General features: G+C 35.5%; 1 protein-coding gene across 1 annotated transcript; it reads right to left on the bottom strand.

Annotated features, from left to right (window-relative positions):
* Window positions 1-2,311: 2,311 nt before the first annotated feature.
* SLC7A2 (solute carrier family 7 member 2) lies at window positions 2,312-24,052 on the bottom strand. Its single transcript, XM_074822647.1, has 11 exons — window positions 23,666-24,052; window positions 22,252-22,407; window positions 19,854-20,019; window positions 19,153-19,289; window positions 18,250-18,472; window positions 14,998-15,134; window positions 11,686-11,788; window positions 10,234-10,439; window positions 9,717-9,883; window positions 8,635-8,743; window positions 2,312-8,043 (listed from the first exon to the last, which is right to left on the bottom strand). The coding sequence occupies exons 1-11, from the start codon at window positions 24,039-24,041 to the stop codon at window positions 7,856-7,858; spliced, it is 1,968 nt and encodes a 655-aa protein (XP_074678748.1). The 5' UTR covers window positions 24,042-24,052; the 3' UTR covers window positions 2,312-7,855.
* Between the last annotated feature and the right edge of the window lie 209 nt (window positions 24,053-24,261).

Here is a 24,261-nt window from a genome sequence, read left to right as displayed (position 1 = left end):
TCCCAAAAGCCTGCTTAGGAAAAGCTACCTCACAGTGGAAAAGTAGAGGAAGTATCTATGTGTTGCTATTTGGGTCTCTGTAGTCCGTGACCCAGCTTTGAAGTATGATTGATGCCTGTGTGAAGCACACTGGGAAGGTGCAGGTATCTCTTCAATGCTAAGAGATGAACATGCTAAATTTGACATTTGCTGCATGTATGTTTATGCCCTGAGCTGTCAAAAGGTGCTTCTTGAAATCTAAGGGTTTCCTTGGAGGAGAAGGGAGGGGAAAATATGACTGGAGGGGTCACAGAGGTAGATGCAGGGCAAGGTGAAACCAGTGGACTGGGAGGAGGAAAAATAATGGCTGTCAGATGTCACAGGCAGACCCTGTAGTAGACAAGATCACAGTTCAGTGTGAATCAAGATGGAGAACGACACCCCTCGCCACAGCTCCAGGGCCATAGTAGACGTGAGAGTAGAGCATTTACGGATCTTAAAGGAAGTCTAGTCTGTCTGCATCCATTAAAAAATATTAGAAGGGATATACATAAAGCTTCCTTGCATTATAAGTGCATATGCATGCAGAGTTCAGAGACCTGCTTGCCTAAACCTGCTCTGAGACTTCACCCTGGGGTCTCTGGTTAGTGGTAAAGCAGCCAGTAGGGCCCAGGTGTGGAGTAAGATGATGAAATTTCATGATCTCTTTTTCATTCCACAGCCCTATTACAGTTCTGCGTAGAACTTCTTAGGGGTTTTATGCAGTGACCTGAGTATACATCAGCATATCCTAAACATGTCATCCATTACCTGTAACAAATTAAGAAAAATGGTATTTTTGTTGCTACAGGGTATTTTAAAAGTCCCCCTTTAAACAGTTAGAATACCACCAAGTATTATATTCTGAAAAGGTTATCAGTCTTTGTGTGAAAGGAAATGAATCTTGGAGATAACTTAGAAAAGATGTGTAATATAAACTCCAGATTTGCACTGGAAATATTCACAGCTCCTGCTTTTGACGAAGAGTGGGTTTTCTTCTATCATCTGCAAAACTGCTAGTTGCAATTCTTATGTGCCTCCCTAGGTCAAATTCAAATTTCTCTTTTCCTTTCATACACAGGGTAGGTCAATGATCTAATGGTGACTGAGCTCTAAATATTCGTATTTTTTGGAAAATACGGTAATAACACTTGGAAATAACACTCAGACTTCATTAATTTTAAGACATTTTTAAGATGACATACACCTTTTTTCAATGAAGATATACAATGAAGAAAGTGATTTTATGAATTCTAAATTTCCTAGCTCTTAAGTGCATATGCATGAAAAACTAGTTACATTTTCATTTATAGTCATCAGAAGAACTAATGTAAACCTACATGTAATGACCCCAGTTCTCCACACCAGTGAACTAATAGCTTAAATACATCTTTTCAGCTCAATGCTTTAAATGTGATACTTGCAGAATGACTCTTGTCCTCATTTAAATCAGTGGTCATATTCCCACTGCTTCCTGGGATCAAAATTTTCAAGATCAATCTTACTAAGTCTGTATGTACGATAAGGTGACTATTAATCACTTGAAAACTTTATAAGGAATTATATAAACAAGTTGCCGTATACCTCAGGAAAAAACCCAAATACATAGCTACTCTTTAAGTCTGTGAACAAAGATGACTACCCAAATGACTTTAGAAACAGTGCCAGATGATAGGGTTGCCCTGTGAGTGTGGTTCTCAGTGTCAAGGCTATTGTTATCCAGACTCATGCTTTTATTCTCCTGATATACCCACAGTACTATTCAAAGTTGAGGAAGTTCTTTTGTTCGTTTTTTTTTTTTTTTTCCCTGAAAAAGGAGAAAGGAGACAACAGTGAGTTTACCCATCCAACTCTGAGGTTGCATGCTGCCAGGACGAGGCGTGGTGCTTCAGAAAGTTGAGCACCATGAATGCCGAGAGCTACTCACTCCCTCTGGAAACCAAATCTAACATAATCTCTGGTTTGGCACTGTAAGACAAAATGTCCAAATCAAAGGGTGTTATTCTCTATTTCAGTTACTTCTTGAGTGCTTGGAAGCAAGTATGAAACAAATGCTGCTGCTATCCTCATCTCCAGACCACTGGGAATGTAAACGTTTTAAACATAAAACATGGTTGGTTTTTTCCCCTCTATAAAATCCATCCAAGCTATCATGTTATTTATTTTAAGTGAGTTATGATTCGTACACTGTCATGACATTAGATCTGACACATTAATGGTTATTAAGTCACTGTATTATTTTAGTGTTTACTAAAATTATAGTCATGGTTAAAGTTAGAGCTGTTGTATGAAGTACATACAAGTGATATTCAGCTTTATTTAAAAAATACAGAACAAATGCACAATTGTTCTCCCATGGAGCACATTTTACATTAAATGAAAAGCAATGTAATTTTCATCAGAATTTGTAACTAAGGTAATTAAAAATATAGCTGATTACAGTTCTATTGTAAAAGTGAAAAAACAAGCACCATATTCTTAAATATAAGCATTTTTACATTCATAAAAATTCAAGACTTTTCATTTTGGTAGAGCACTTCAAAGAAATACAAATTTGTAGTTTAAGTTGCATTAGAATCATTCTATCTACATTTTAAATGCTCAGCAGCATATAATACAGAAATCACTACAATGTACATATGAACAAAAAGAAAAGTTAAAATGGATATGAACACTACTGTTCTTTAAAATGTTGCACACATAACTGTTTTTAAAGATATGTAACACATATTTCATGCTTTACTTTCTGGTAGTACAAAAGGAAAAAACCCTCCTAAACATTCAAATCCTTTTATACTTTGTCCTGACTCCAACTAAACTTGGTGAAGCTGGAGTTTACCTGGCACAAGGCTCAGTGAAAACATACAAAGACAACAGAATTTGTCCAACTGACAATAAAAAGAATGATATATATACATAGTTCTTTGTAATGCATGTCTGTGCACAGAAATCCTTCAACTTAGCTAATGTTAAGCTGTTTGATTTCTAAAATCGAATGGAAAACAGATCAGGAGATGGTAAAGGCATTACATTTAGCTTTGGAAAGGCCCAACTATTAAAAATGCAGAGGTTCTCAAAACATACACCAGAAAGAAATACTAAAAGTACAGGAAATGAAAAACAATTACAAAGATCCTACACTATCTGAAATACCACCCGCTCTTTTTGTAAAATATTTATTTGCCTAACACTGAGTAATCTCAGTGCTTTAAATGAGCATACTGCCATTTGTACAAACTTCCTGGCAAGTTTAGAAAGAACTAGGGCATAAGAGCATTAAAAGGTGGTTTTATTTTTTATGTAATCAAGTAACACATGCCAGCCATCATGTGAATTAAATTCCTACTGTACAAAATGCGCCTCCATGTCAAAGGCATCACACCTGATTAAAACAATTGCACGGTCCCACACAGATTTCCTGCACTGTCACTGATCTCACCCAGGTTGTTCAGGATACTTATGGCACATCTGCTACTGGCACTTATTAAAACCTCCATGAAAACAGTATGCCTTTTATTTCTTAAAAGTATATGTATCTTTGCATAAACTTTAGGGAAAAGGTGGCTAGACTGGTATATTTATCATCTAATAAAATACAGAATATATAAACTTTACCAAGTTTTGCTTCTAAATTCATTGTATCATTTGAAGTTTCTGGATGGCATGGTTAAATTGATAAGAACATAAGTAACCCTCCATCACTACTGTTGACATTTATTACTGATAATTCCCTAACAGCAGGTAATATAAATAGCTTTACCACATGGTGACATAAATATAATATAACGGATTTCAGGAATCTAGCCAGCATCTGTTGTGCAGGAAAAAGTGTACTATTATGAACAGAATAGTTTTATCCAGGATAACAGATAATGAAATCTAAGATACCCCATAAAATTTCCTACTGCAGAATTAGAACTGGAATACTACAAGAAGATCAGTTAACATGAATTATACAGAAATGTTTTATAACTCTTATCCCTCAGAACAAAAAGATTTGTTTGTTCTCCCTTAAATATGCTTTGGCTTACTTTCTTAAATCCAACTAGGTAAGAATAATTCCTCTATCTAAAGGCATATCCAAAATGTACCAATGCAAATAAAGTTTTTGGAGGATTTTTTCTACAAAGGAAGAAAAAAACATTAACATATTTTGTATTAACACATACCATTATTATTTGCACAGAACAATTTACAGTATCAACATCTATGTTAAAAAATAACAACAACTATTTAATTCCACTGGACTTGTGCTTTTCAGCTGCTCTCGGCAAATACAGATATACAGCAAGCACGAGAACAAAATCAGGATTTGTTTCATACACAGCTTCTGGGTAAGGACTAGCATGGCATGTCCTTCGCTCCTGCAAAGTCCCACTAAAGCTTCTGGAATTTCAAGACTGCATATACAAATGTATACCAAAATTAGCATAAATATCTTACTTCTGGCTTATGTTCTTACTCAGCCACTGACTAATGACTTTAACATACATATAAATAAGCTTTGCACTGTTGAAGCAACTGAGAATACCCAATGACTTTCCTTCAATTTCATTTTATATCTCATTAGTTACAGGATAGTTCCTGTGATGCAGCTGCTCCCATCTCCCTTAGCAACATTTGTACAGGCACATTCTTTTATTTTTATATAATTAATTTTTCTAAAAAGGGGGGAGAAATATTCATACAAATGAAAAGGGAAACTGTCAATACACAAAGTGCTGACACATCCATTAGTTAAATAAGGTAGAAAAAAATATTTTCTTTAATTAGCTCCAGAAGCCTTAGCTAGCACTTGCTTTAGTCAGAAGTTTATTATATTGACAGTATCTCTTCAAAGGAAAATTCCAGTGCAATATAGAAACTATTTTAACCAGTACATCAAAATCACTAACTATGGGCTAATGTCAGACAGATGCAAACATATAGACAGGCGTGCACACATACATTCTATATGATGGCCTTGGGAGGGAATGGGGTCTTCCTTGCACATCACAGAACAGCAGCCGTTTGCATCTTGGGAGCCTGGCTTGCCTGCTCTGCAGCATCAGCAACCATAGGAAAAAGTAAGTCTCTACTTCCTACACACCAAGATGTGTAGGGAATTTTAAAAAGAGCTGTAGGCTTCTAAAGATGTCATGGAAAAGCTTTACCTCACCACTGCTGACTTGCTACCACAGCACTGGCATTTTTTGCTGCTGAGGATTTAAGAGTACTGGGCAAGACAGGTTAAGAATGCGCTCTGACAGTATAACCATCAAAGAAGCCATGCTCTTGGCAGAGTTGTAGCTGATGAGGAAAAGCATCAGCTTCTCTGTTTCAAATAGTTGTGGGATTAAAAACAACTGAACATACATTCATTTACTCAATTTTTTCATTACTTATAAATAAAACCTTTTCTTTGACATATTTAAGAATTACTACATTGGATTCCTTTCAAGAGCCTGGAGTCTTAGATTTCTAATATTTCAAACAAGAACATAAAGTTCTTTTTGTCATTTTTAACAATTAAAACAGCAGATCCAACTGACATAGACAGCTCTTTCATTTACTGAATAGAAGTATTGAAAATTATCAATAGCTCTAAGAACTGCCCTGAGAATTCCTATCCGTTCCTATCAACCACATATTTACTTAGTGTATCATCTACTTGTATTAGTCTAATATGAGATTTGAGTCTTTCTTTAATGGCATTTGTAAAATGATGATGAATTGTGGAAAGAAGTGGCTATAATTTATGATCAATTAGGATATATTAAAAACCAGTATCCCATTACCACCTACCCTATAGCTTCTCCTCATCCTCTGTGTCCCATCCATTTTGAAGGATCTCCAGTTGCTAGGACTGGAGGACAACAGCAGTTGCAGTTAAAGGATGTATACGCTGGAATCTCAGCTAAGAGGTAGGTGTTTTACCTATTGCATGCTTCTTTCATTTTCAGATTGCTACTCCTAATCCTGAGTAGTCAGTAGAGGCCACTGGTGCCACAGCACACAACGATCCACTCGCTGCTGCCCACACTGCAGGACCCTCTCCTCCCAGTTCAAGGTAAGAAAGGCTGAGAACCTCAGACCAGCCCCACGGTAGGACACCAGCCCATTGCAGGGTTCCCTATCAAGAAGCACTTCGCCTTTTGCCCTTCAACATTTAGGCATGTTACACCCTTACAACAAAAGAAGTCATTTTAAGATTAAAAAGCGTGAGTCTATTGCTATGAAAAAGAACAGGAGACAGAAGCAGCTTAACTAGTTTCCTTTTTCTTTTTTTTTTCCTCTTTTTTTTTTTTTTTTTTGTGAAATTCCAGCTATTATAAAAAGTAAGGTGCTTTTCACTGTCAACCAACACAGCTCTCACAGGATCTAAAGTTTTTATACCTAACAACAGTGATTAATACCAATGATTAGTACTGGCAACAGATTGCAACTCTCCATGACAAAATCCAAGACAGTTCTTACTTCAGGGAAGTTATTTTTATAAACACGTTCTTGCAAAATAACTTCATATTGTGGAATCAGTCCTTCATGGGACTTGAGCCTACTACTTGCTGAGAGAAAGTGTTAAAGTATCTGGGTGCCTATGACAGGTAGCGTGACTTCTATGCTGAAAGAAGAACAGTTTCTATTTTCACCAGCTTTAAAATAATTGTTCACCCAGCACTGCTGCAACAATTTGGTTCTTTACGTAAATAAGCATTTGGACATCCTACCCACATGAATGGATTTGTGGATGTAGGCTTGGCTCACAAAAAAATGCTGTGCTAAGGCTTAGTGAAACACTGCAATACTGTTTTGATGAGGATTTTTTCCAAAGCTCAGGCCTCTGTTTTTTTAACCTCCCCTTCCATCTGAAAAGGAGGCTGGGATTTTGTGCATTAATTTTTCTGAGGAGAAGCAATGCGTAACAGCTAATCTCAGAAATACCAGCTCTGGCACATGTTAAAGGAGATGAAAGTATAGGGGAAATAAATGAGTAGTAAGGAGGAAAACTTGATGACTGCTGTATGTAAGTACCAAATTATGTAGTCAGGGATAAAATCCTGTCCCTTCTGAAATCAAAAGCAAGATACTTGCTAAATCACATATGAATGTTGCTGTCAATACTGTGACCAACAGATTATTTTGCAGATGCTTTTGCAGAAAACAACATAGCTGCTCTTGGGAATATACACAGCATCTCTGAAAAGAAAGGAATTTACATAAACAGAAATCTTGAATACTGTTTAGAGGGACTAAATCCCTTTGAAGTATCTTCACTGTTTGAGTTCTCCATGACTACTGATTAGTAAAGGTAAGCAATTATTTCCTTCTACATAAATATATGTTCCTCTACTTTTTGCAAAGTATCAGATCTGTACAATTACCATTCGTTTTGGAAATACTTTGCAGGCCTGTCTGCAATTTATCTCCCATGACAGTTACTTCTGTAGAGAGAAGAGAGCTATTAGATTGTGACCAAAACATGTACCAGAGATAAGGAGAAGGTACAAAAGACACTTGTGTTCACAATGCAGTGTCAAATATTCAGAACTTCTTGCAGGCAGTTCTAAAATTCTTCATATTTTGTGATTGTCAGTGATTTTGGATGACAGTTCAAACAATGCATCCAAATTTTTGCTTACCAAAAGGTATTCCTCTTGTTTGTTTTTTAATTTAAATATTAATATCCATGCTGTCAGTTCTGAAATGATGAAGATGGATTAGCAGCTTGTCCAAAATATCAGCCAGGCCTTGTAGTAAACACTTTCAAGAGGCACAATGTTGGCAGAAAGCTTCTGAAATTTCAGTCCGCAAGTAAAATGTCAGTTAAAGGTTTAGAAGACTTATATGTTTGCACAGATTAACATTCACTTGTCCTCTCATGTGCAAGAAATTGATCATGTTCATTTGCATTTTCAGGTTCATCCACTTCTTCCACAGGGTTCTTTTCTTGCAACCCACTATTTTCTGAACAAGAATCGTCATCTCCATCGCTACGATGACCTTCAAGACTGTGTCTGATGCCATAAGCAAAGTAAATGAGGAAGCCTTCCAAAAGGAAAAAAAAAGTTAATAGGGTTTCAGGCCAGTAGTGCATTAAAAAGTAGTTAGTTCTTACTCTCTGGCTGAACACATTTTCCAAAACAAGTTTCTTCTTCAGGTATCTGAACCAGAGCTCATGCTTCAGGTCTTCCCTGTTTCTATGGAAATTCCAGTGCATCATTTTTGCATAATTAAATGCTCTGAAAGGTCATGGAAATTACTGTCTCTAATTTATGTCTAGATGAAATTAATACAATTTTCCGTATCTTAAAAGAGTGACTGATATAGTGGGAAGAAACCTGTTACAAACAGGTTTCTGCGCAATTTTAGCTATACTTATTAGGAAAAAAAAAATTGTGGCTTATTGGAATATCCTATGACTTGGATTCTTCCTGTTACCACAAAACTGTACTGACAATTTTGACTGCATATAAATACTGCTTCTGAACCATGCTCTTGTTTTGATCAGAAATATCAGCAGACCTTTAATAAAACAGATACTTTTTTTCAAATATTTAAAGGAAGATAATCAAATGTTCTAAGATGGGATTCATGAGTCCTAACTAAGAGGTGACTGAAATGAACAGAAGTACCTACCAAGTGCCATCCAGAAGCTAAATCTGATCCAAGTGTCTCCACTTAATTGTACCATCAAGTAAATATTTACGAGGATACTGAACGATGGCAAAAATGGCAGTAGTGGAACCTAAAAGGAAATATTTAATATGTTTGTATTAAATAGAATTCCTTGCATGTCACACTTCAGTTATACAACACAAACTAGAGGTGACACATCTAATCACTAAAAAAGGATTGAAACTTTTTTTAGTTGGAATATAGTGAAATTTTCTTTTTCATTGGGTTTTACCACCAGTTTCTACAGATCTTAAACTTTTAAAATACATTATGTTTAATATATATATTCACTAAGGCTGTGTAGAAAAGCTCTCCAATTTGTGCTGAATATATACTAATGAATTCCTGTATCTACAGCTGAAAAATATTATATGTTTATATATATTCCTTCTTTCTGAAATGTCCCCCCAACTCCACCAGATTCCTTGACCTTCATCACTATACTTCATTATTTCCATTAATTACTCCATTAAATAACAAATCTTAGAACATATCTGAAAGCTCAGAATGAAAGGATTATACTCTGGGAAGTACAAACTGTAGTGTGGTCCAAAGCATTGCACACAACACAGACAAGTGATTGTACACTTATCAGTTTCGGAATCATTGTCTAGTTTCTAAGTGCTTAAATAGAGGTCTAAAATTACTTGGATCTCAGCAATGTGCACTTTGAGAATGCGCCTAAAGAAATACCTAGAGGATCAGTGCTGTCAGATCCACTAGAGTTGTAGTAGCAGCTGTTCACACCAACGTCAGTTGAACCGCCATTTTCTGCAGCCATGCTCATATGCATGTCACACATTCAATCTGCGGGCAATAAAACCCTTTCTCTAGTCCTGAGAAGATCTGAACTGGACTGCACATGCCGATGATACAGCCATGACCATCCACTACTCCCACCTTCACCAAAAAACCTGCAATAGTAGCAGGGCATAATGAAAGACTGCCTGAAAAAGGACCATCTCTCTCTCTGCCCCTCTCCCACTCGTTAGGATCCATTCAAACCTCTCATTAGAGAATAACATAGAGAGTATGTTTTTCACCATAAAGGCCACTTTCTGCTGGTTCTGAGGCTGCCTTTGGATGAGGAGAATGGTAACTACGAAGGATGCCACCAACACAGCAAGAAGGCCAATACTCCAGGGCTCCAAGTTAGCAATGAAATGAATCCCGTATGTAGTGAGGACACTCAAGCCACAAACCAAGCAAGCTGTGTGAAAAACAAAATGATGGAAATAGGACAGAGTTCATTTGTGTGAAAAACAAAATGATGGAAATAGGACAGAGTTCATTTAATCTCTGCATTGAAGAGGAAGTGACTTTTAAGAAGAATGATAGCTGGTCTTCGGTATGAAATGTTATCATGAAAATGTTTGATTAAAGGAAAATACACTAGACTGCAGATTAGATCCATCAAGAAGTATAAAAGCATTCTTCAGAACAACACATTAATTATGACTGAAAGAAGGTACGTTATCACTGGATTTTTAATTTTGTCTTTAATGTAATGCCATTATTTATGTTAATGCATTTTATGAGTTTGGACAGCTGAATACTTACCTAAGAGACCCACTAAAAAGTTAACAGTAGTTGCAGTCTGCTCGGTAGGTAAACTGGTTGGATTCATCAGGGTCTGAAGACTGAAGTGATTCTCTTGTATCATATTTATCTGTGATTCACTTACTGCAGATTCCCTTTCAGATGCTGCCAAAGCTGCTTTTTCTGGAGAATATTTTGGTTGCTCATAGGTTAAACTGGGTTGGTACCTATGCATAAAACAAACAGGATAGTAAAAAAAATTAAGCTTACTTTGGGATTTGAAGCAATATGACTCTAGGAATGTATTTAAATACTAAATTCTTTGCACTAGAGATTTAGAATTTCCCAATTTATAACTGAACTGAACTAATAATATTATTAGTCACTATCATATATAAACAAACTATGGCAACTCACTTTTTTGCTGGGTTTGTTTGGGGATTTTTTGGACTGTTTTTTAAGTTACATGAATGCACCAATAGGTCAGACAAATGACCAGTCTCATACAAAAAGAGGTAACAGGGTCTGATGGTCAGTGACAGGGAAAGGGTAGGGGAGCTTCCTTCTCACCTGCTTCCAGTACTGTAAGAAGCCTACTACTGTAAGAGTTTACTGCACTGTAAGGGGCCATAAACTGAATTTTTACATCTGCTTTGTTAGAATTCAAGTGTATTTTTAAAAATACATATGTTAAATAAGTCACAATGGGATAAAATATTGTTCTCTTTTAAAGTGTAAATTATCACAACAATGAATTTGAGCTGAATTTAAGCTGTTATACTTTTCAAAGACAATTATGTACCCTTAAGTAATAAAGGCTGACTTTTTAAGTTAAAAAAAAAATACATTATAAAGTGAGCTGTAGCTATCAATATAGAAATATTATTCCATAGCTTTACAAGCAGAACAGATACCAGAGTTTTACTGACAAGTATTTATAATCTCTCTCATTGAGAGATAATATTTGCACTCTCTTCTAGGGCTACCACCTATTGAAACACTTGACTGGTCTTATGTTTCTGACTAGGGTAATACAAAGCAATTATTTGAACTTGTTTATCTTGTGAACTACCTAGAATATCTACACCTTTCACATGTAGTCCCCACCATGTAATAGGCGTGATGTACAGCATAAATTGTATTCATATCAAAATATCATTCGTTGAATTTTATACACAGTCTTACATCTAGTACCTTTGGGACAAATGCTTGGACCAATACATCTTCTGGAAAATAAAAGGTGTCTAGATTCCACATGAAGCTTTGACTTGGCTAACTGCTATATTGAGATGACAATATATCATGGTTTTCTTTGATAGGTCACTGCTTCTTAGTAATTATTTATATGCATACAGCTAATTTTAAACATTTAGCTATCTAGCAAAAAACGTATCCTGTAAATGTCACTTCTGTTTATATACTGACCAACACAAAATAAAACACAGTAGAATACAAAGGATGTTTTTGACTTACCTAAGAATGAGGACACAGGTTGCCACAAGTGAATAAGCAAGAAGTGTACCAATAGACATCATGTCCACTAAAGCCTTTAGATCAAACAGAAATGCCATTATAGCTAAAAAAGAAAAGAAAATAAAATGCAAAATTTGTATGAGGCTGACACAGAATCATAGAATCATTTAGGTTGGAAAAGACCTTTAAGATCATTGAGTCCAACCATAAGTGATAAGATTAAGACCTATTAAGAGCTGAGATTTTAAAATCTGTCCGCAGAGTAACTTTACATTGGTTTACTGACAGCAATATGAGTGAAATCATGATAATCCTTAATAACACATTTTTGAAGTCATCGCCAACATTCCCAATCCTAATTCCCTACAGTTGGGAGTCTCATTCGTATAGATGTGCACTAATGAGCCATACAGTCATGATGCATAATCAAGTGATTTGTATTGGACTTATTTGGACATAGGTGTTTGCATATATGGCTTGTTGAATTTGGGCCACATTAAGAATACATTTTTATGGAATAAGGTTCAGATCCTGCAACAGAATCTCACCAAAGCTGAGAGGACGGATCCCACTGCAAAACTGGGGAAAAATGATCTGACCCATTAAGTCACCGGTATGTTAAATTTCTGCGGAGTGGAGAAAGAGCTCTATGTAAAGAGGACTTTCAGGAGTTGTCTCGAATAAAATATTTTTTAAAATTGATTATTTTAGTAAAAAGAAGTGGCCTTTAAGAAAGGCCAGCAAAATTTCACAAAATTAATATTCTTAAGATCATTGAAATCAGAGGCAGAACCTTTCATGATTCTGAGAGTAATGATAGCAATCTTTGTGTTTATAAAAGCTAATGCCACATTCTTTTGGAGATTCTGGAATGTCTTTTTTGTCTATGCAGTTTGCACACAGACACACGTAGCTCAAAGAAATTAGCACAAGCCATCACTAAATTAAAGGCTAGTGCTAATTGATTTGAAATATATATCGTCAAAGAACCTCTTAAAATATTTGCATTTTATGAACATTATTGAGATGCAGAAAGAATCTAAAAATACTTAATCTTTTGAATCATCAATAATCTCAACATCAAAAGAAACTATTAAACATAGCCCTTATACACTGTCTGTATACGCTCATACAAATTTTTCTGTATTCAGAAATACTTATATATATTTGCATTATGTGTTTGTTAATATATTTGTAGAGATGTGTATAACTGCACAAACACACAAACACATGTTCCCCTGGTATTTGATCCTGAAGGAGAAAGCAAAACGTGGTTTGCTGAAAACAAGACTGCTGTGTCTCCTTTTCCAATGAAGGAAGAAATACCATCCTGTCTTCTTTAATGATGGTGGATGTTCCTAAATCCAAGAAGTCATTTATGGGGCAGATTTCTGAATACCTCATTGCTTTGCATTCTCAAAAGAGCACATGTAAGCAAAGCTGAGGAAGAACAGAACCTACTATAACCTCATGTACAATAGCTATATTTAATTTTCAATCCTAGCTTTGAAAAGGTACTTTGTAGACCAGAATATTCTTTTACATTAGAACCAAACTGATAAATGCCTGTAAGTTTCTGACTAAGAGAAAAAAAGACACGGTATTGCTTTTCCACCTCTCCTAATTCTATTCCAAGAAACAACAGCAGATCAATTTATGGTGAAACCTTGGACTGACACCAAAACACTTTGCTATGTGCAGAGTTTCACAATTGCGATTACCACCTGTGAAAAGGTAAGTCACAGTAATAACATGTGACAATTGCCTCAGTTGTAGTCTTGGCCTCATAACTTTAATTAAGGGGTCAAACATCTAACCTCCTTGACATTTCTTAAAGCTATGAAACTACCCATGCTATGAATGAATAGAAAAATCAGATAATATAAGCTGTTGCATACATCTGTAACTATTCTGGCAAAACTATTTGTGACCACAAGTTATCAAATATGCATCTTTTTAAAAATAGAAGAAATTACACCTTCTCCAGCAGCAGATGAAGCTGTCTTCAGGTGAGTTGTTGACACACCAAAGTCCCCAAACTGTCTAAAAGCAGTCCAAGTGATGGGTGCTGCACAGCTATAGTCAGGGCTGTATAACTATATCATTTTACCAGCTCGGTAATATGGTTTTCTTTCTCCTCATAATTACTGTGATTTCAGATAAAGACGTTAATTTCATCCCATATAACTGCACTTCCAAATTATTATAGGGGAATATGTCAATATTATACATTCAAATAATATAAAGTCAAAACAATAAAAGTAATTCTAAGCAATTTATTTGTACTCTGACCAAAGAAAAGGGAACTGATAATAATGCTTCATGTAGAAACTATCCAGACAATGACTGTGCTTTCCCACATTATTGCCAAGTACATGGTGTGAGCAGTTCCAGTCTTGTGGCATCTGAGGGTGACCCTGACTATAAATAATAATATTTTAGTCTCAGTTCTGAACCTCTTAATTGATATTAATTTTAGCCAGGGTTGCCAAATATTATAAGGTGCATATTTCATATTTGAATTACTTTTAAGACTTATTTATTTGCCTTTGAGTTAAATACTTATAGAGCTTCCAGTTTTCCTGGGTAATTAGACATCCCACTGAAATGGCAATGAAATTTGGGCACAGCTACATGTACCTCTGCAACAAGTATGGACAAAAGTGAAACAGTTGTACATTAAGAATTTATCTTTGTGAAACATTAAAAGTTGGCAACAGCTCCCAAAATGCTGTTTTGCTAAAATATATGTGGGCAGGTATGTACATACATATATGTGCATACACACATAACTCCCCAACACACACACAGAGCCCTCAACCAATTTGGTAAGCCTATACAAAACCAGAATCATTTTCTTTAGAAGAAAATTTAAAAATATTTGTATTTTACACAAAAGTTGATCCTGCTGCAAATGTATAATTTTTTTTCTCACATCTCATAATAAAAACTGTGACAGTTATTTTCCCCCCTTATAGATGTGATAAATATACAGGTGTACATCAGGAAACCCTGTAAGCAGAGCATCAGCCTAAGGGACCCAGATTAAGTAACAAGCTTATTCACCATACAAGAGGCCAATATTAAAAAAAAATTTTTTTAAAAAATCATTTTGAATTCTGTGACATTAAGACATCACCACCACCGTGATTGGCATGATCTGGAGTTCAACCCTTTGATTACTCAGTAATTTTATTCCCATTGTACATGCAAGGGAAGTTAACAAGCAGCCCTTTTCAAAAATATAGTACCATGCACGTGCACAGAGTGTTTACATCTCAGTTTTAAGTAACACGGGCTTTGAGAGCTTACCAGAGATGACCCCTGCTGTCAAGGTGGCAGAAACTGGTGCCTGCCTCTTACTCACTTTGGCAAGAAAACTAAAGAGTAAACCATCGCGTGCCATGGCAAACAGAATTCGGGGCAAAGGGAACATAGAGCCGAGAAGACTAGAACAGAAAAATGTATAGTTCAAATACAGGTTATTAAAAGCACAGTGCTTTACTGGTAAACCCAACTACACAAAAAGAAAGCTTGGAAGAGTTAATGGGTTTAGGTATATAGTTTTGGTTTAGGCTCTGTGTTGCTGCTCTTGGTTTTTTGGTTGGTTGACTGATGTTCTTGGTTTTGGGTTGTTGTTTATTTTGAACCTAGGCTTTGAAAGCACTTGAGATTAACCAACAAATACAAAACCTGTGGTAGAGAAAAGTTTTACTGGTAGCCTACTTTACCTGGCGTCAAGCAGATTTGATCATTTCAGTCCAAAGCAAATCAAAGCTGCACAACAGTGGTTTATTTTCATATATGCAACGTGTTTAGCAGTGCACCTTTCTTTACAAGGATCAACTCTTAGTCTCACCTGCTACTGCACCAGACGATAGAGTAGCAACTAGTGGGGTCTTCGTTTTGGAACTGATTTGAGCTAGACATTTGAAAAGCAACCCATCCTTCGCCATAGCATAGATTACACGTGGCATTGGGAAAATGGATCCAAGAAGACTGAGTAAAAAGCAAACACATGCAACATGGCAAACACAGTTCATGCAGAGTTGTATCATGGACAAGATAAACAATGTTAATTAATGGCATGTACAGAAACAAAATTGATGATTGTAAGACAAAACCAGAAAGCCCCATAGCCCAAGATACTACAGATCAGACACAAATAGAAATTTCTTTTTCCCTGCAAAGTTGATTGCTTTTTTTTAAAAAAAAAAAAAAAAATTTAGGTATGGAATTGCTTCATCAGAGAGAATTCAGATTAGCAAAGTAACTCTTGCCATCACTGTAGTTCTTGGGTATTAGTGGACCGGGAACATGTTCCAGGTCACACTAACTATGCAATTAAGCTTTAGTATTCCTGGAGAAAGTCTGTCAGTCAGCAGCAGCAAATCAATAAGCATTAGCAGCATTTTTTACACTCTACATTTCCATGTGAGGCTGCTGATTAACAGTAATTCAAAGTAAGCATCATACGGTTATACTTGGGCACATTATTTCTTTTGATTAAAGCACCTCTAGCCAAGCTTCATTAAGATTGTTTCTTTTTTTTTTTTTTTAAGAAATAAAGCTAATTAATTTAGATTTGTTATTAGCAGAACACAGAAAGGTTTTAGACTGTTGATAACTCAAAGCTCTTTTTAAACATACTTCTTAAATTAGGTGTTTTTTTTCCCTCAAAGCAAAATAATTGTAATCAAGAAAACCAAAAAACGTTGAAAGGACAAAAGGCAAAATCATAGCCAGTATAACCTCTGCAGCAAGCACACTAGTTTTTAACCAGGTGAATGGTTGCCTTTCTTACTTTAGGGAATCACCTATATCACTTACAGAAGGCACAGCTTTTACGTACCACAGATGCAAAGTACCTCCAGTAATGCTCGTGAGACACAAGTGTTAAGGTTAGACACATGAGAGAAGTTTCACTGCACATGAACTGATTTTGATGTATGAATGTCCCTTACAAAAAAGAATGTTTCCTGAATCAGGGTGACAATTGATTTTTCAGATAAGGATACTGTTAAAATCCACTGCCAAATTTTTTGCTGTTGTGGCTTTGTAAAACGTATTTATCCTACCCCTTTTTAAGTACATTCATATAAATAACAGAAATATTAACAAACACCTTTACCCTGAGGAAACAAGTTCACAACATAACATAATAAGAGGTAACTATATGGACCAAAAGCAATGATCCCCACTTTTTTTCTTACTTACACCTCTAAAATGAGGAATATGAAATACTATTTCCTCTGTTTTGTTCTAAACTGACATTAGGCAACAGACTGAAAGATGAACCTCTCTATATGAGTAAATATAATTCTTCAGAATAGACTAGAAAAAGAGACCAACAGTTCAAATTTCTGAAAAAGCGTTTTACCATCTGAGTTAATTTAGTTTTCCAGTATTTATTTCTTTTATCTAGTTCCTGCTTATATATCACTTTTACTATTTATCAATATAGAGGAAAAATTCAATAAAACCCTCCAAACTGAGGAGACCATGACAACTAGATAGAAAATAACTCTAAACTATAATCCCAGAATGAACTGTGTAACTATGACATTCTTCAGTCAGCCCTACAATTCTTTTAATGTCATTCTGGAACTATTTCCCTTTTCTGTCCCCTCCGACATCAAAATATTCCTTTCCTTTAAACCATTGTCCACAGTCAGCACGCTCATCTTCTTCAGGCTAATGCTTACAGGGTTATCTCAAAGTGCTGTTAGCATTAGGGCTCCACAAGGCATGTGGTTTTCCTTTGTGGAAAGGCAGCCAGTATTCTTACCACTGAAGCTCACATAAATGATTCCTTACCTACATAAGCTCAGGCAGAAGATTAGCATCAGCATTTTTCTATCCCTAAATTCAAGTACCAGGCAATTTTCTATTCTATGAAAGTGTTTATAGCACATTACAATTGGTGTGTAATATATATGAACACATACTAATATATCTCATGCCCTCCCTGATCTTTTTAATCAAAATAACACGTTAAGGTTACATCCACAGTTTCACAAAGCAGAATAAATTATAATATTTTCACAGCTATAATCTACATCTCAAATACCCACACAGAAACCACAGGAAGGGATGATGTCAGAAGACAGACTGGCTACTGGAGGAAAACAGAGACAGGCAACGAAGATGAGGAGTGGAGCTAGTTAATCATCTCTTCAATTTTGCCTGCAAATACACAGAGCCCATAAAGCTGCTGAGTTATTGGGAGTGGACAGCAAGAAAGGACAAAATGGGTGAGGTTTATTTTATCAGTTAATAAAGATAACTTGCAGGTCATATGTCTGAAAATACATATTTTAAATAAAAAAACTTTTGGGTAATAAGCCAAAGAGGTAGAGTTCAATAACAGTACAGTTTAAAAAAGGAACTTAAATTAATGCACCTACTGTGATCAAGACCTGCTTAAGTATAAAACATGCTATAATTCTTATTGCTAAATCTTTGCATGAACTGAGCCTTCAAAATGAACCCATGAACATATATTTAAATGTAATATATTATCCATAATTTTTCCCAATAAAATCAGCATTTCAATGTCTTTACCTTGTAGACAAAGCACAGAGGGATCCCACAGCTACAACATATTTTGCAGGACCCCATCCAACATATTCAAATGCTACTGGCAGAGGACTTTTCTCATCTAGTAGATAGTATGGCATCATAAGTGTCAGTGCAGCTGAAACCCCAAAATAAGCCAAGAAGCAGACAAGCAAGGACGCCACAATTCCTATGGGTATGGCTTTCTGAGGATTCTTGACCTCTTCTCCTGAAAAAAGAAAAAAAAAAAGCCCCACCAAAAATTCTTACTCATTTCCACCTTCAGCTTTAAAAGATAACATCAAAGACAAATACTTTGTTAGTCTAAACCATGGGAATCATATTTGTAATAGAAGTTTTAAAAATCTGTATAAAATAATCTCAGTGACACAGAACAAAACTCAGTATTTTGTTGACAGAAATAGCATTAAAAAATAGAGGTAAACTAAAGGACATAAAATACATTCTGTATTTAGAGTACTCAAAGCCCATCATTTCTAGTTATTTACCTATGATTTCTAAGTTCAATGTACTCATTCCCTATCAGCCATATACCAGCCAGCCTTTAGGAGACATACCTCATTTCAGAGAACTGTAAAAGTGAGCAGGTGATTAACATGATTTGGGCAGAAAAAATTGTATACTAAACACTTCCCAGACTTAGAAAGCTACAATTAGTCTCTTTAGAACAAGAATAAAGTAAGTAAAATTTCCTCCTTCCTTCCCAGAATGATAGCCACATTCAGGAATGAACTCAGACTCATTCTACATGGACTGAAGGAGGTTTAAGAGAAAGCAAAGGAAGAACATTAGACAGATTGTTATGTTGTTTGTGTGGGTTATTTTATCAAAAAAGCATGTTTTATATATATACATATACATATAGACACACGCATATAAATACTGTACCAGTTGTTGCAATGCAGTCAAATCCTACAAAAGCATAAAAACAGGTTGCAGCACCAGCCAAAGTTCCTGTGAAACCATATGGCATAAAGCCACCGCTCCCATATATACTTGTCACATTCTCATAGGATGAACAGTTCCTATAAAGAATAAAAATACAATGGAAAAATAACTTTTTAAAATTATTATTATTGGTAGGACAAACACATGCATCCTCCTCTCCTATCACTCTGGAAAAACATGTTAAAATGCTCTCATCAAGACAGAGTTCCGCTTCACAAAACTGCACGAGAAGACATTGTTATGTCAAAGCTTGTAAGAGAGACAAACATAACAGTAGATGAAAGAATACCTAAATCAAGTAACTATCATCTTACTCACTTTGCAGTTTGTGGGAAAACATACTAAAACACTAATGGTGTAGGCAGCTCTTGCTGTCACACTCTCATGCTGCAGTTAATACATGGCTTAAGGACAAGAAGGCAGTAATCTCTCAAACAGCTATGGACAACGGTATTGAAATAAGATAGTTTTTTAAAGGAAACTACAAACAAGAAAATAAACTATTTTTAAGGGAATAAAAAGTTTATCATTCCCAGAAACAGAGCTATTAGTTGATTTATTAGCTGCAATACCACTAAAACAAGTATAACAGAAAATTGTTTGGAATATGAGTAAGTAAATTGATTTTTAAAAAAAATTACTCTGTTACTGCAGTAAGGTTTATGAGATATTCTTCACTTATTTTCCAGTTCTCAGCATCTCCTTTCACAAAACCGGAAATCATAACGAAGAGTAGGACCAAGATGTTAATAGCAGTGAAAATTTTATTCACCCATGCAGATTCTTTTACTCCAAAAGATAAAAGACCTATAAAATAAAAATATTTTATAGATGTGAATAGTCCCTTAAACTAATACAATGGCATTTTAAAGAAGATATAAATGCAAGTACTGTGAATATACTAAAAAACAGCACTAGATTTTGTACTTTTAAAAAGTAGTAGCACAAATTTACTAGACTCTTTGACAGCATGGCAATAGGCAAATGTATTCGAAACCACAAAACAGAAAGATTCTTTAATTGTATTCTTTAAGTATTTAAAAGTATTTTGAGCAATTGTTACTGCTTTTCTGAGATTCCAATTCGTATCCCTATTTTATGTGATGGAGTAAAAATCAGTACAAGAATTCTATACTTAGTAAAAACAGATTGGTAGAATCGATTCCCTACAGAACAATTACTTAATAGATTAATAAAATAGGCAAAATTATTACATTGATAATGTAGTCTGTTCATTCTAAATTTTTCAGGGCATATCCATCACAGAGGAAGAGTCCCATTTCCTAGCTCATTAGTAAAACCTTTAAAAGAAATGCACACCTCCTGTTCATAAACACTGATTCACAGAGATTCTAGAAAACAGTCTGATACAAAATACAGATGCCTTAGGTTGCAGAGTAGTGCATTTAAAAAATCTGAAAGTTATTCTGTCAGGATCCTACTGTGTCATTAGATTTGTAACATCTGTAAGTGTACTAACAGTTTAACGGAAGAACAGGCAGTGAGCAGATCAGGAAAGATGAAATACAAAGGGAAAGCCTTCACAGGTTCTTTGCACTCTAAGTGTTTCCACTAATATCAACATACATGCTTTCCCTCATTATTTAGAGATTAAGTCTGAAAATTTTAAGCCTCTCAAGATAATGACCAAAAAATTTCTGACTCCGCTAATGAGATATTTGCTATCTTATCATAACACAGAAGTTATCATATGAGCTGCTCAAGTTTTCTTCAGCAATAGCATTTTTACTGGGAATAGGTGTATGCTTTTTTTAGCCCAGTTTTTTCCCAAGAAGGCGATGTCTCAGTCAGCCTAATGCAGCATGAAACATAGTATATAGATTTTTTTAAAAGTCCTTTGTGTAGAAAAAAAAACCCCAAACCAGATTTCTGTGTACTTTCCCTTGTGCTTAGCACATAGTATTTTCTGTAAAACATCATCTGCTACTCCTGTGATTCAGCTTTGCTCAGCTCAGAATCCAATTACTGTATCATGCTCAGTCTACACAGCGCTGAGCTATCCCCTCCTCTCAGCAGCAGTGAATTCCATCCAGTTCATTCACTGGTGGTTTGGCTGCTTACCACAGAGACCTGGAGTAGTTATACCCATATAATGTAGTTTCACTTTCCAGAGAAGAAATGCTCCTGCTTTTGTTTGGTCTAAAGAGAGACTGAACATGACAAATATTTGAGATATGGGTAAGACCTCTACTAAATACTGAAATGCTTCTAGGATTGGCTGAAAACAAACTATACATTTAGAATACACTTACTGCTTCCTTCACTCCTGGTGGCAGGAAGAATATTTCCTTGTGGGAAGCAATTGTTAAATGCAAATAAGTGGCAGTATTTTCGAGCTTTCTGATCCCTCAAAAAGCATATAGTTGGTGTCAATTTTTGTGATTTAAAAACATGATACATGAGTAAAGACAGCAAAGAAGCAGAACTGAGTGGAGTAGACATGAAAGGTTTACTCAGGTTTCAAAGTGGTCTGTTGGGCTATGCCAATACCCCGGAGTGTCCTTTAGTTCAAACAAGTTCTAGGCTAAAGAACTTTTTTGAAGACTTAAAAAGTGGAAAATTATTTTATATTGAATAAGTTAACAATTTAGAGGGGGAAAAAAACCCCTTACAAATGTGTGCTACCTGCACAATATATGATTTAAGGAGAGCACGTCACATCACCATACTACAGAGCTTAACCTCAAGGATCCTGTGAAGGCATTTACCAGTGATAAAGCCATAAAAACCACACAGAACTGTATAATTTTCCTGTTATCATCAATCTGTATCGTGGGTTTTATAAAAAAAGTACTGACAAGCGATTATTTCATGTCTCAGCTTCAACAAAAGAAGGTACACATGAACATTTGTTTATACACATTTAATTCCCAGAGTTACTGTGTCAGTACACATATGTGCATCTGAACTTCTTAAATATTATTAAGGTATTTCTGGTAAAGCACAGTCTAGCATTTTTGTCTGTAAGAAACACTCTGACATCACAACCAGCATAAATGAGGCCATATGTGGTCTTACCTGATAAAAGTAATATAAGGAATACAGCAAAGAAGTCAGGATACTCTGCTAGCCCAGAGTAATTCATTTTGAAGTAGGTTCCGAAGAAATGACCAATCTGTTTTCCAAGAAGTTCATCAAAGGTCCCACTCCAGGCTCTTGCTACACTTGATGTACCTTCATAAAATACATGCATGTTTAGGGGTTTGCATACGTACAATGGGATAGTTACTTCTACTGAAAAAGAATAAAACTAAGCATGTTGCTGCTTGCATTTAAAAGAGCTGAGCTTGTGTTAAAACAGTGATTTTGTTTTGCCAAGGAATTTTAATGTTTTAGAATTTTTCTACATAGTTAAATGGTAAGATATTATTCTACAACTAAAATATACAAATTCGTATCTGATTTATTCCCAAAATATTGCAGAAATTATTTCTGTGTCATTAATATCTGATGTCATTATGGAAAACACTTGTTTCTAAAGTTACCATATGGCATATGTTAAACAATATAAGCAATGTAAGAAAGCAGTTTAAGAAAGAACATGAAGGAAAGTTTGTCCACCTGGAAGTAAAGTGAAAAATCACTAGCAAGATGTATATCGTTAGAGTTAGTATTTAAGATTAATATTGTCCTCTGGTAAAGAGTGCATGTGGGCACAGCTAAATACAACCTTATTTTTACAACTCTCCTATCATGAAAGACATTTCAGTACAATAGTCAGGCATATTGATTTTGTAGTGATTTGGGCAACAGTCCTGTAGTTAGGTATACATATACAGCTAGGTGTACTTATACATAATATAACGGATGCTTGGAGCATGTACCTCTGGAAAAAAATGTTTTTGAAACAAAAGATGTCTCTGCTAAAGCACTGAAATATTTATTTGAATACCTGCCATGTAAGCATTGATTTTATTCAGATCTGGTCAGTTTTGTATTTTATGGGATTACCCATAAAATAAGGACACTATTTAATTAGCATGAGGCTATAGTAACAAGTCAGTACTTAAACATCATGACTTTCTTGAAGGGAGATACTATAGCAATGGGGTCCCTGTAAATGTCCTTGTTGAGTATATTCAGAAAAGAAAATGCTTATTGATTTTACTGAAATTATTCTTGCTGACCAAAGACAGCAATGTTTATTCTTGTGCGTCATCATTGAACAGTCTGATACAATTTTCATACAAGGTATGCGGTTTATGCTGCTAAAGACACACTATTTACAAAAGCATCTCGCAAAAAACCTGTTTGCAATAGGGATGCACAGGAGGAAGTAACCTAATCCAATTACTTTAGTTATTTCATCTCAGCAGGAGTAAAAAACAATAGTAGTTAAGTATAAAGACAGAAAAGAAAGACAGACCCGTATCTGTATCTTGTATCTGCTGTCTGAGAAACTCTTGAGAGCTGTGCTTGTTCTTAAGCTTACCTATAACATAGGATAAAATGAGATTCCAACCAGTGATAAAAGCCCACAGTTCACCAACAGTTACGTAAGTATACAAATACGCAGAACCAGTCTTGGGTACACGAGCACCAAACTCAGCGTAGCAGAGACCTGCCATCACAGATGCCAGTGCAGCAATGAGGAAAGAAACAACGATGCTAGGTCCAGAATCAGATTTGGCTACTTCTCCAGCAAGGACATAAACACCAGCACCAAGGGTACTTCCTACTCCCAGGGCTATAAGATCCACCGTCGATAAGCATCTGCACAACTTGGAGTCCTCAAGACTTTCACCACTGACATTCTTCTTCCGCACCAGACACCGAATAAAGGACAAAGCTGGTCCACAGGGCAACATGGTGGATGTAGAGCTCTGAAATAAAAGAAATCATTACACAAAAAGCACATAGACACTGGTGAAAAACAATGAAAAAATGTATTTGCACAAAGAACTTTTATCACATCTACTAATTAATATATTTATACTCCTCTGTGACATTAAATAAATTGGCACGTACTTTTTCCTCAGGAAACAAATTAGAGACTGAGTATTCCTAATTTTATACTGAGCATTTATT

This window comes from Strix aluco, chromosome 4, assembly GCF_031877795.1.
Source record: "Strix aluco isolate bStrAlu1 chromosome 4, bStrAlu1.hap1, whole genome shotgun sequence".
Classification (NCBI taxonomy): domain Eukaryota; kingdom Metazoa; phylum Chordata; class Aves; order Strigiformes; family Strigidae; genus Strix; species Strix aluco.
Note: the sequence above shows the minus strand (reverse complement) of the source record. Positions and strands in the feature narration are given on the sequence as shown.